Source organism: Mastigoproctus giganteus, chromosome 4 (assembly GCF_048544385.1).
Source record: "Mastigoproctus giganteus isolate SK-2022 chromosome 4, ASM4854438v1, whole genome shotgun sequence".
Classification (NCBI taxonomy): Eukaryota; Metazoa; Arthropoda; class Arachnida; order Uropygi; family Thelyphonidae; genus Mastigoproctus; species Mastigoproctus giganteus.
The window spans coordinates 110699110-110713117 of NC_143578.1; the positions used below are offsets into that span (position 1 = coordinate 110699110).

The 14008-nt window shown below is 36.5% G+C and overlaps 1 protein-coding gene across 1 annotated transcript in view; it reads left to right on the top strand.

Moving 5' to 3' along the window:
- The window catches only part of unc-13 (protein unc13 homolog), a 1321962-nt gene that overhangs the window by 1078933 nt on the left and 229021 nt on the right, over positions 1 to 14008 (top strand). Inside the window, exon 32 of the mRNA XM_090372343.1 lies at positions 5734 to 5877. Coding sequence (XP_090228469.1) covers positions 5734 to 5877 — 144 coding nt within the window. The remainder of the gene's footprint in view (positions 1 to 5733; positions 5878 to 14008) is intronic.

A 14008-nucleotide genomic window follows, 5' to 3' on the forward strand; every position in this document is an offset into this window, starting at 1 on the left:
TCAGAATGGAGAGCACTATGGCATGATGATATGATGGTATGATGGTATGGACACTCCAGTGTCCATACATCAAGACAAGAAGAAGTAATCCTTTCAAGAGCAAGAATAGCATTAGCAAAGCCACATGATGCAAGAAAGCAAGTTTATATAGCATCAGCCAAAAAAAAAAAAAAAAAAAAAAAAACCTTTATTTCATCTATCCGCTCGCTCCAAATGTTTGTCAAGTTCTGCCTTGAATCTATTTAAGCTATCAACTTGTACAACGACAGATGGAAGTTTGTTCCAGCAATCAACCACCCACTGGCTAAAGGCAAACTTCGGCACATCTATCCTACAACCGTCTTTCCTCAATTGGAATTTATGCCCTCTCAGGCGATTATTCTGAGCAAGAGGAAGAATCCCATCAGCATTGAGCATGCTCAAACCATTCATGGCTTTAGACACCTCAATCAGATCACCTCGCAAGTGCCTAGTCTCCAGACACTATAATTCAAAACTTAAGCCTTTCTTCGTAAGAGCAACCCTTTGTTCCATTCACTAATCTTGTTGCCCTTCTCTGTACTCATTCCAACACTCTACATCCTTCTTAAAATGAAGCCTCCAGACCTGTACACAGTCACCTCCTTATCCCTGCTAGAAAAATTCCTGTATATCATTGACAAGACACAATGAGCTACTCTTGCAGACCATCTGCACTGCTCAGAAAACTTCATATCTGCCTGCAAAACCCCCAGGTGCTTTTCATTCTGTACCACTGTCAGTGTGGTACCACAGAGTTGATACATTACTCTGGGATTTCTACTTCCCATATGTAGTACTTTACATTTGTCAATGTTAAACTTCATTTGCAACTTCTCAGCCTATCTGCTCAACTTTTCTAGATCCTGTTGCAGCAGTGTACTGTCATTAATGTTATTATCAACCCTACCAACCTTCGTATCGTCTGCAAACTTGGACATTAAGCCTGATATACCATCATCAATATCATTTATAAATACAAAAACAAAAATGGACCCAACACTGAACCCTGAGGGACTCCACTAATAACATTAGTCCACGAAGAGCAGTGTCCGTTGATTACAACTCTCTGTCTTCTCCCACTGAGCCACCCTTTATCCATAGCAGCAATTTGCCTCCAGTGCCACACTGCTCCAACTTGTGCAGTAGTCTTCCATGTGCAACGGTATCAAAGGCTTTTCTAAGATACAAATATATGATATCAAAGTGATTCTTTGCATCCAGTTCTTTTGTGACTACATCATAGTATCCATTCAAATTAGTCAGACAAAACTTTACCTTAACAAACCCATGCTGTGTCCGAGCTATAACTGAAGTCTTGTCTAGATGATCCTGCATTGCTTCTTTAACCAGTGCCTCCATTAATTTCCCTGGAACAGAAGTTAAACTAACAGGTCCATAATTACCTGTGTCTCCCTTTGATCCTCCTTTGTGGATTGGGGTCACATTTGCACATCTCCAGTCCATGGGTACCTCCCCTGAGTCCAAGGAAGCTCTCATAATTATGGCTAAGGGTTTGCTTACTTCCTTTGCCGCCTCTTTTAATATAAATGTATAGATTCCATCCACCCCAGGTGCCTTTCTTGTGTTTATCTTCAACAATTTCTCCTCCACTTTACTCTCAGTTATTACAGGATTATCTAGCTTACTGCCAGAGTTGAATACACCTCTGGCATTCCCCTCCCTGAATAACTCCTCATGTATGAATGTTGATGCAAAATATTCATTTAGTTTGTTAGCTACCTGAGCAGGATCATCAACAGTTGAACCATCGATATCAAGTGGACCAATTTGATTCATCCCCTTTCCTTCTAGAGTTTAAATAAGTAAAGAACTCTTTGCTGATTTTCTTTGCATCCTTTGCCAAAGATTTTTCGTAATCTGCTTTCGCCTGGCTAACCTCCTTTGTAACTTTGTTACAGACCAGCTTATATCTATCATAGGCTTCTGTGTCACATGTTAATTTATATGTATCCCATGCATTTTTCTTCTCTGTCACGTGTCTAATTAGTTTATCTGACATCGATTTATGTCTAAATCTTGAACAATATTTCTCTGTTGGTATGAAAAGCCTAGTAGCTTCCAAGATTAATTCTTTCAATGCTTCCCATTTTGAATTTGCTGTTGGTAACATCATCAGTTGGTCCCACCGTATAGAATTTAAATACTGTCTCAGACCACCGTAGTCACCTTTACGAAAGTAAAAACTCTTCCCTTTACCCTTGATGGTAGTTACCTCTTTGAGTAAATCCCACTTCAGCACACTGTGATCACTGCCACCTAGTGGTTCCTTTATCTGCAGATTCTTGATGCATGAAGAATCCTTACTGATAATCAGATCAAGAGTATTACTCCCTCTAGTTGCCTCCCGAACATGCAGCTGTTGAAAACAATCATCCAATAAATCCACAAGAGCCTTGCTAGTGCATGAGTGACCAAACCACAAATTCTAGTCAATATCTGGAAATTAAAATCCCCCATTATAAGACACTCGAATTTACTGGCCCACTCTATTTGTCTGCACAATTGCTCATTATGCTCATCAGTTTCATTAGGCCTATAACACACACACACACCTACCTCTCATTTTTCCTTTTCCAGTGCTTATGTCACACTAACAGACTCAACACTGCATTGTCCACCAACATCGATTGGATGCACTTCCTTAGATTTTGTTTCTTAACTAATAGCATAACTCCTCCTCCCTTCCTGCCCTGTCTATCTTTTCTGTACACATTGTACTACCCAAATTCCTGTTCTGCACTACATATGTCTGTGTGACACCATGTCTCTGATATCTCAACAATATCTGCCTTTGATGTCATGACTAGCACTTCCAGCTCATCGAATTTATTAACTATACTCCTAGCATTGGTATACATGCACCTGTTTTTACTCTTAGTTACCCTAACACAGCCCGTGTATTTACTTGTTCCACTATGACTCCCAGCAATCCTGGAATTTCCCATTGCCTTGATTTCCAGATTGCTGCTCAATGGCATTTCAATAGAAGTAGTGCAGGCGCCTCCGTAGCCAGGTGGGAAGGAGCAGCAGTGCATAGCACACGCTTCTTGATTAGACCGGGGTTCGAGCCCGTCACCACCAAATACCGAGGATGCGGAAAGGTCAGGGAATGACCACCGCATATTCCCGGAGCAATATGGCCTTAGTTGCTAATGCTCCTAAAAAAAAAAAAAACCAAACCAAAGAAGTAGTGCAAGAATCACTTTTACCTCTGCCAGCAGTTACTGTTAATCTATTAGTCCGTGTATCCCCTCAAGCTAGCAGTTTTCTGACCCACCTAACTCTGCCTCGATAGCATCAGCAAATATTCTCGCACCCTTTCTATTTAAGTGTATCCCATCCCTGTAGAAGCAGTCTCTCCTGTTAACGTGCTTGTTAAAAATTCTTGAGAAAAATTCTACTCCTTGAGCCTTGCACATTCTCTTCAGGGCCGAATTGATCGACAAGGCTCTCATCATATACTCCCTCCTATCGTGTCTGGGCAGAATTGCAGACACTTTCAAATTCAACCCTAAGTCATACTCACCTCACCCACCTTCATCTACTCACAGGAGATGATCCACCACAGTGTCCACATTGTTCTATAAAGATGACTATTACAGACATTCTCCTTGACTGCCCCTATTATAAACAAGACAGAATTTCAACCCCGCAATCACTGTTAACCTTCATCAGCCAACAACTCTAGAGAATTTGATTGGTGAAAAAGCCAATATTTCTGAATTTTTCCGCTTCCTCAAGCAAACTGGAATTTTTAATCTTTTCTGATTAAGGACTTTTCAGACTGTACGAGACTTTCTGATTTCCTTTTTATAATAAAGGAATAGGCACATTACAGCCAAAGTAGCTTATGTGCCATGAAACCCTCCATAACAACTAAAGTTGCTAATATTGTTTTTAATGAAATAGCATCTCACAAAGGTGAATCCATTATTATGATATTAATGACTTTAAGCTGACTTCATGAATAATTGTTGGTCATTTGTAAAGAGCATAAGGCCATTCTCTGTTACATGGGGGCCAATACAGTCCGTAGGCAGTAAAAACAAAAATGAATAATGCAGAGAAACATTATTTTTCCAAACTGTTTTCAATGCCTACATTGAATGAGTATCTTGCTTCTTTACAAAATTGCTGTAGCAGGTCCATCTAACCCAGCAATACAGGTAATATTATGCTCGTAATGGAAATTATGTTTTCAATCAGAAGTTTCCTTCCATGTGCTGCTTGAAATGCTGTTTACATTCGATATATTTATTTCACCTCTCAGCACAGCTGGTTAAGGCCACTTATTGCCTGATGATGGAATAAATAAGTGAAATCCCATTAAACTGAATGCTTTTAATGAAAATATTTCCATGCCCAGTTTGTTCCCTTCAACCTGGCTTCCTTTATTATATGTGCTTTGTATGCTTCATTTGAATGAAATAATTTTGATGGAAAATTCAGAACAACAAATTATTTTCAGTCAGTCTATGCTTAAAATATACCAGTGTACAATAACAAAAAAACTCTACTAGCAAATTATGTAATACACTGTATAACCCATATTATAAATATGGGTATGGAAGCATTTATATAATAAAAAGTAGTTTGGAAAGATGTGGAAAAAATTTCATCATCATACCCTGTACTATACATTTTCCTGCCCGCTGAACAATCTTTTTTTTTTTTTTTAATGCTTACAACATCCACACTTAATTTTGATCATCATAAAGCTGGATTTTCTTATAGTAAGAGGGAGGTGATTGAACACATTAAAAACAAAATTTATATATTAATATGTGAAAAGTAACAATAAGTTATATCTACAGTACTATATTCCTTATAAATAAAAATGCAAGATATTTTATTTATATGAATTTACTTTTGAGTACATGTATTTTATTTTATATATATATTATTGAAAGTGCAACAGAATTTCTATAATAATGATTCTTATTTGAATTAATTTTCAGTAATATTCATTAGAATGAAATTTTGGTACAATGGAACGATTCATGTACCCTTTGAGAAGTTCATTATGGCAGGATTTTATTATAGTTCTGAACCCAATCACAATAGTAGCTTAAATTTTTAATGAATAATATATTTATCTTATGGGTAATGTTATTCAACTAAAAATGATAACTTTAGGCTGATGTGGATGGTTTGCTTCTAAAGAGTATAAGTTCATGCTCTGCCACTGTCGGAACAGTAAATTCTCACTAAAGACAGAAAATCATAATGCAGAGTGGCATTGTTTTTTCAGTTTCTTAATCAACACACTTTGAAAACTATGTTTTATTTTTGTATATTCACAGCTTATTTTCCATTTTGAAGCATATCATCACAGCTTTGAAGGCACATCACAGCTTATTTTCCATTTGAAAACCAAATATACTGCGTATATTTGGTTTTCATTCACCAGTAGTCTTTAAGTCCTTTTTGAAATCACTAAACATGATATTATGGATTTAAGGAAAATTAATAAAAAAAATTTTTTTAAAAAGTGAATTTAATTCTTTTGTTCCTCCGGTTAGTCCCTGCTTAATGTTTCTGTTCTTCAATAAGATAAACATGAATGAACATTTTTTTTTTCAAGAAAAAAATAAAATAAAATAAAGCATTGCTTTCTTTCTGTCCTAATGTTTCAAAGTGAAACGTTCAAGTAAAATGCTTATGATTCATGTTGAATGTTTATCATTTCAGTTTCTGCAAAGTTCAGAGCATTCTCTCTTCTCAAATTCTGTCGTGGATGTATTCACTCAGCTTACTCAGTGTTTTGATGTTATTAGCAAATTAGAATGTCCGGATCCTGAAATTGTCAAGAGGTATATGAAGAGATTTGCAAAGGTAAAATTTGCTGAGCAGTTTAATTTAACAAAAAAGCATGTTTCCATGCATTTGAATAAACATTTTTAATTTCAGGAATTTTTAAATAATTGAACAGAGATTTCCAAACTTCGCAAATCTGGCAACATTGGAAATTAGCCTTTGCTGATTTTTGAAACTTAATATTACAGAAAACTGCTGGTAGCTCGTTGTTTTACTTGATAGTAACCATAGGACTTGACCATTATTATATGACTATTATTATGTGTTTTACTGATAGTAACTATAGAATTTCACTATCATTAAAAATAAAAAAACCAGGGGCTCACATTTGGTGAGTACGGGCTTGGCACACCCAAGTGCTTGAGTTGGATATCATCATTCTTCTCTTTCTTGGTAATTCCCTTCTACTTCTCTCTCTCTCAGAGTAACTCAGAAATTTTTTTTGGCTGGTGCAGCATAAGCCTCAGGCTTTCTTGCACTATATGGCTAATAATAATAATAATAATAATAATAATAATAATACATAATGATGGTCAAAATCCTGACAAACTCCTAGTTTCCAGACTTATAGTGGAAATATACATGGAAGACCGCTGCACAAATTGGAGCAGTGTGGCCTTGGAGGCAAATTGCTGCTATGGATAAAGGGATGGTTGAGTGAGAGAGACGGAGAGTGGTAATCAGTGGACACTGCTCTTCGTGGATTAATGTTATTAGTGGAGTTCCCCCAGGGGTTTGGTGTTGAGTCCATTGTTGTTTTCTGTATTTATTAATGATATTGGTGAATAGTATATCAGGCTTAACGTCCAAGTTTGCAGACGATATGAAGGTTGTTAATGACAGTATGCTGTTGCAAGCAGGATCTATAAAATTTGAACAGGTGGGCTAAGAAGTTTAACATCGACAAATGTAAAGTACTGCATATGAGAAGCAGTAATCCCAGAGTAACGTATCAACTGTGTGGTACTACACTGACACGGTAGAGAGGGAAAAGGACCTGGGGGTAATTGTGCAGCCAGATATGAAGTTTTCTGAGTAGTGCAGACAGTCTGCAAGAGTAGCTCATAGTGTCTTGTCAACGATATACAGGAATTTTTCTAGCAGGGATAAGGAGGTGATTATCCTCTTGAATAAGGCAATGGTCAGGCCACACCTTGAGTACTTTATACAGGTCTGGAGGCCTCATTTTAAGAAGGATATAGAGCTGTTGGAACGACTGGAATCCGCCCAATTACAACCTCAATATTTGCTGAAATTGTATTTAATATTTAATATTTATAATCACACAGATTATTAAATTTCATGTCCTAAGGTGAAAGTTGAAGGAAAATCCTACACAACATTTCAAAAGGACAACAAGAGAAGGGCAACACGATTAGTGAATGGAACAAAGGGTTGCTCTTATGAAGAAAGGCTTAAGTTTTGCAAATTACAGTGTCTGGAAACTAGGCACCTACGAGGTGATCTGATTGATGTGTATAAGGCATTGAATGGGTTGAGCAAGCTGAATGCTGATGGGATCCTTCCTCTTGCTCAGAATAATCGCCTGCGAGGGCATAAATTCAAATTGAGGAAAGGCAGTTATAGGAAAGATGTGCGGAAGTTTGCCTTTAGCCAGCGGGTGGTTGATTGCTGGAACAAACTTCCATCTGTCATTGTAGAAGTTGGTAGCTTAAATAGATTTAAGGCAGAACTGGACAAACATTTGGAGCAAGTGGATGGGTGAAATGAGAAGGGTGTGTTTTTTTTTTTTTTTTTTTTGGCTGTTACTATATATGCTTGCTTTCTTGCATCATGTGCCTTTGCTAATGCTAACATATATATATATTTCCACTATAAGTCTGGAAAATTAGAAATTTGCCATTAAAAAAAAAAAAGTTATCATGATAACAGTTGTAAATCATAGATGACCATGAGAAACTGCTGTGGCTTCTAGAAGCAGCATTCCTGATATCAATGAACTCACACTGTGATATGATTGAGCAGTTTATTAAAAATAAAACTCTGTGATAAAACTCTTTAGTTGCCCTAATTCTAACTGACATATACTATCGTTCAAACTACACATCATATAAATTTTAAAACAAGCAAAATAACACTTAGAATGTATTGCCCACAGAAATTTTCACAAAGATGCCTTTCTGCAAATACAGGAAGGTTTCCTGAGGATGAGAGAACACTGTAATTGTGCAGATTCCAGTTGGGAAATATAAACACACCAGCAAAATTGCTGAAACTGTTTACAGCACTGCATTCTACACAGAGTTTATCATTAAACTGACAAGTCATAATTATGTATAATTTGAGTTATAAGTGTTATTATTGACATCAGGTAACAAAAGTTTCCACGATATATTAATTTGTAACAGCTGAAAGAACAAGGCCTGATGATTTATATATATATATATATATATATATATATATATAAGTAACAGAGTGAAGAGATACAGAAAAAGAGAAAATAAATATATGGGGGAAAAAAGTATAGGAACGAAAGAAATCATGGTATGAAAAAAAAAAAACATATAAAAATAGATAAGTATATTGTCATATAATGCTTGGTGATTGACTAGTGGCACAACCCTAGTGTTGTTGCCAACACTAGAGTCAATCACCAAGATTGCATGAAAAGACAACAGAATAACCTGTTTCTGATGCAATGAATATGCCAAGAAATAAAGGTAAAACAAAGGTTTAAAAAATTGTGAATTTAGAATGAATTTAATAAATTTATGAGGTTAAGGCAAAAAGAGAATATATATGGAGGAGGATACAAGTAGGTACATGTGATTTAAGGGTGACACAAGAGTGAGAGTATAGCGAGAAACTATGTTCTTCCTATTCTACCTTTTTTCTCCTTGTCAAAGTTTTAGCATCCTTTTCTTGCTTATTTGTGTGTTATTTACTTCCTTTTCTGTTGCGGACTATATTTATCACAAATTTAACTACAAACTATACACTTTCAGTTTTATTATTTTTTATTTTTTTCCTTCTTGTATCTTCTGCTGAAGTCTGTGGTTTCTTTATCTTTTACATTCCAGATATTTCCATTGTATTTTTGTTTTGGTTTTGTTTTTGTTACTGTCTGTTGTGGTGAATTCTTTTACTATTTTCTTTTTGTGTCAACCATAAATCACATATACAAATATATATAAATGTGTATATATATATATAAATGTGTATATATATATATATATATATATATTATGTGAGGTAAAAGTAATAAAAATAAATATATATGGCTATGTAGCTATCATTAGAGGCAGCAAATGCACATCCTCCACATGATGCCTAATTATATCTGATAGTTAAAATAAATATGATATTTAAATAAAATCATCAGCCAGTAGTACGGCAATAATGCAGAGCGAAATGAAACGCAAAATAATATAAAATAAAATAAACAAACAGGAAAGGGAAAGTAGAGATAATAGGACAAAAAGGTAGTCGATAATCCCCTGTATAATTTAGTCAATTAAGTCATTAAACCCAATTAATAAAAAAACGATATAAATTTAAATAATGCCAATTATAAATAATTTAGCGGTACCGCCCTTGAAGGTACCAGTTCCAAAAGACGTGAAATATCACCAAAAAAAGGGTTAAAGAAACTACCAAAAAACTAAAATATCAAAATAACAGACTGACCATCATGCCCCATATCGACAGAGGACCACGAGGCCAACAATGGTCATGGAATCGCTGCATTTCAATCGTCACACAAATCATCGCAAAGGCAGAAATATCGAAGAACCAAACCACCCCTCCATTCTCTGATAGATCAACCAATGCAGAGGATTTGCATAGCGGTGGTCCTTATGCAGCGAAAAATAATCTATAGAACAGACAGCACTCTTGATCAGAGCCACACCATTGACATAATGCAAGCTTAACCAGCTTATATAATAGAAAGGAAAAGAATAGATGGCGGCACAGGCGCTGCTTATTTAGCATATCAACCCACTACTACCACTAATTTATATTATGTGAGGTAAAAGTAATAAAAATAAATATATATGGCTATGTAGCTATCATTAGAGGCAGCAAATGCACATCCTCCACATGATGCCTAATTATATCTGATAGTTAAAATAAATATGATATTTAAATAAAATCATCAGCCAGTAGTACGGCAATAATGCAGAGCGAAATGAAACGCAAAATAATATAAAATAAAATAAACAAACAGGAAAGGGAAAGTAGTGATAATAGGACAAAAAGGTAGTCGATAATCCCCTGTATAATTTAGTCAATTAAGTCATTAAACCCAATTAATAAAATATATATATATATATATATACATACACACTTTTGGCCTTAACCTCATAATCATTCTAAATTCACTAATTTTTTCTTGTCATGTGCTTTGTATCAGAAACAGAGACTTTGCATTGTTGTCTTTTTGTGCAATCTTGGTGATTGACTGTTGCTAACAAAACCAGGATCCTGGTTTGGTTAGCAACATACGACAGTATACTTATCTATTTTTTTTTTTTTTTTCATATATTTCTTTCCTCTTTTTCTCTATCTCTTTGCTCTATTATTTATATATTTTTTTCTTATATTCATTATAGTCATTGGGTTCATTCTGTCAGTGGCTCTAGTCCATGACACATTCCTATCTTTCTCACTTTCTTCCTTTTCCTTTTATATACCATATATTTTCTCTCTGTCTCTCTTTCTATATATATATATATAATGTAAAATTTTCATAAAGTGCCACTTTATAAGGTTTTGAAATATTGTGTAGGATTTTCCTTCAACTTTCACCTTAGGACACGAAATTAAATAATTTGTGTGATTTCAGCAATACAATTTTAGCAAATATTGAGGTTGGAAAATCCCAATATTTGCTCAGATCACATCATTGATATTCTTATAGAGATGAAATCCTTTATTCCTCATTCAACTCTTGATACTCATCTAGTATCTAAACCATAGATTTTCCTGAATATTGCTAAGGCTGATCAGGATAAGAATATTGCATGTCAACATAAATCCAACTCAGTTTGCAAAGGTCCAATCGCAGGAAACTTGCTTACGTCATGTTCAAATGGTAGTCACACTTACTGATATCTCTCTCTCTCTCTCTCTCTCTCTCTCTCTCTCTCTCTCTCTCTTCCCCCCAAAGTAATTGGCCAACTTCTCCCCATCCATACTTTCATATCTTATTACATTCTAATTTTAAACATAAGATGCCAACAGGTAAGCTGTATCTTTAGATATAGCTGGTTTATTGGCATCTTATATTTCCTCTGATTCTTGCATTAATAAACTTGGCCCCAAGTGCCAAGCAAGTGACTATAGCAATTTCTGACTGATTTCCAAGCAATTTTCTTAGAGCAGCTGATAATTATAGTGTTGTTCTTCATTTTTTTCAGAGTTATTTAATTTTGCTCTTCTAAAGTAAAGAAGTTAGCATACCTAACAGAAAGGAAAGACACCTTTCTTCTTGTACATATGATTAACTTACTAACGCACTAACAAATAACCTTACTTTATCGTTTGGTCACTGGTGGCACCGCTCCTGCCTCCACGTGGCGGGACTGGAAACCAGGGAGAAGAAAGCCACCCTTCCAGGGCTAAAAGGAGCAACGATGGACAAAAATAAACAGGCTTCGTGTGGATCTTTTGATACAGATTTAGATAACCATTCCAGATCATGACAACACAAATATATCCCATGCTAAGAGACAAAAAAAAAGGATAATACCGCTCCTCTCTTTTTGATATGACACTCCTACACAGATCAACCATTGAGTAAGCACTCCCCACTTTTGATACAGAAATGTTTCAAAATTGTGGCTGGACCTCCAAAAATGGTTTGTCGATTAAGAACCGGAGATTTATTAGTGGAAATGACCGAACATAGACATGCTGAGAGACTATTGAAAGTATCTACTTTTGGCGGAATTCCCAAGAAGGTTACTCCACATGCCACCTAAAACTCCTCTAAAGGGGTAATATCAGAATGGAATTTATTGAACATATCAGAGGATGAACTTGTACATGATTTAAGAGATCAAAACATGGTACATTCCAAAAGAATTGTCATCAAAAAAGATGGAGAGCCTGTCCCTACCCAGACAGTGATACTAACATTTAAAATAACAAATCTACCTACTACCACAAAAGTTAGTTATCTCAGCTGCAAAGTAAGACCATACATTCCAAATCCAGTCTGGTGCTTTAAGTGCCAAAAATTTGGTCATTCCCTAGCTGTCTGCAGAGATGTAGCCACTTGTGGTACCTGCAGATCAAAAGAGCATACACACACACACAAACTGTAACACTGAAATGCAAAGTTGTCCTAACTGCCATGGCAACCATTCTGCCTTCTCTAAGGAATGCCCTCAATGGGCTTATCCATTGTCTTTAGAAAAGAATATTCAAAAATATAAGATAGAGCAGAAAGTATCATATCAAGAAGCTAAGAAACATTTTGCAGTAAGTCACCTACGTATGCTTCGGTTACCCAACAGCTATGCTCAATAGCAACTCAGACTGACTGCTCGGTCCTTCCAAATATCTCAATATCTAGTTGGGCTAAATCACTCCTCTCCTCGTCAAAGCACAGTGGCAACCCCCAAGGCAGAATGTGCTGGTCCCACAAGAACGAGTAGTTGTTGGTGACTCTGTTGTCAGGGAAACGGGGTACATGCTTTGTAAAAAGGATAGGTGGAACAGGACCAGGGTATGTCTGCTAGGGGCAACATGATATTGCCATGGGGGATATCTTTGTGTGTGCACGCGATGCAAGGAGTATAACGAAATCAGGCGACAACTCAGCATTGTTATGGGCCTATATGAGAGCTTGAAGGACAAGGTGGATGCCCTCGAAGGATCTAAATTGAGGGGCTCATCAAGCTCTCAGCTGCACACATCAGTGCCAGAGCTTGCACTTGGTCATCATGCAACACAGCGACAACCCCCAAGTCAGAATGCACTGGTCCCACAGGAACTAGTAGTTGTTGGTGACTCTATTGTCAGGGAAACGGAGAACATGCTTTGTAAAAAGGATAGGTGGAACAGGACCAGGGTATGTCTGCCAGGGGCAAAGGTTGATGAAGTTCTTGAGCGGATATCATCTTTTAAGGGCACAAAAGGTGATATAGGCGACTCAGAAGCCTGTGGCAGATATAAGCTAGTAATCAGGTCACAAAGGAGGTTAGGCAGGCCAAGGCAGATTACGAGAAATCCTTGGCAAAAGATGCTAAGAAAAACAGCAAGGATTTCTTTACTTACATAAACTCTAAAAGGAAGGGGATGAGTCTGATTGGTCCACTTGACATCGATGGTTCGACTGTTGATGATCCTGCTCAGATAGCAAACAAGCTGAATGAGTATTTTGCATCTACATTCACACGTGAGGAATTATTAAGGTTTGAAAATGGCAGAAGGTTATCAAATTGTAGCAGGATACTTAATGATTTTGTAATAACTGAGAGCAAAGTGGAGGAGAAATTGTTGAAGTTAAACATAAGAAAAGCACCTGGGGGTGAATGGAATCTGTCCAGTTATGTTAAAGGAGGCGGCAAAGCAACTAAGCAAACCCTTAGCCATAATTATGAGAGCATCCTTGGACTCAGGGGACGTTCCCACGGACTAGAGATTTGCAAATGTATCCCCAATTCACAAAGGGGGATTGAAGGGTGACACGAGTAATTACAGACCAGTTAGTTTAACTTCTGTTCCGGGTAAAATAATGGAGTCACTGGTTAAAGATGCAATGCAGGATCATCTAGACAAGACTGCAGCAATAATTCAGACACAGCATGGGTTTGTTAAGGGAAAGTCTTGTCTGACAAATTTGATAGGATATTATGATGTGGTTACAAAGGAACTGGATGCAAAAAATAATTTTGATATCATATATTTGGATTTCAGGAAAGCTTTTGACACTGTTGCGCATGAAAGACTATTGTACAAATTGGAGCAGTATGATATTAAGGATAAGTTGCTACAATGGATGAAAGGATGGTTAATTGGGAGAAGACAGAGGGTGGTAATCAATGGGTGCTGCTCTTCGTGGACTAATGTTATTAGTGGAGTCCCACAGGGTTCGGTGTTGGGTCCACTGTTGTTTTGTATATTTATCAATGATATTGATGAAGGTATATCAGGCTTAATGTCGAAGTTTGCAGATGCT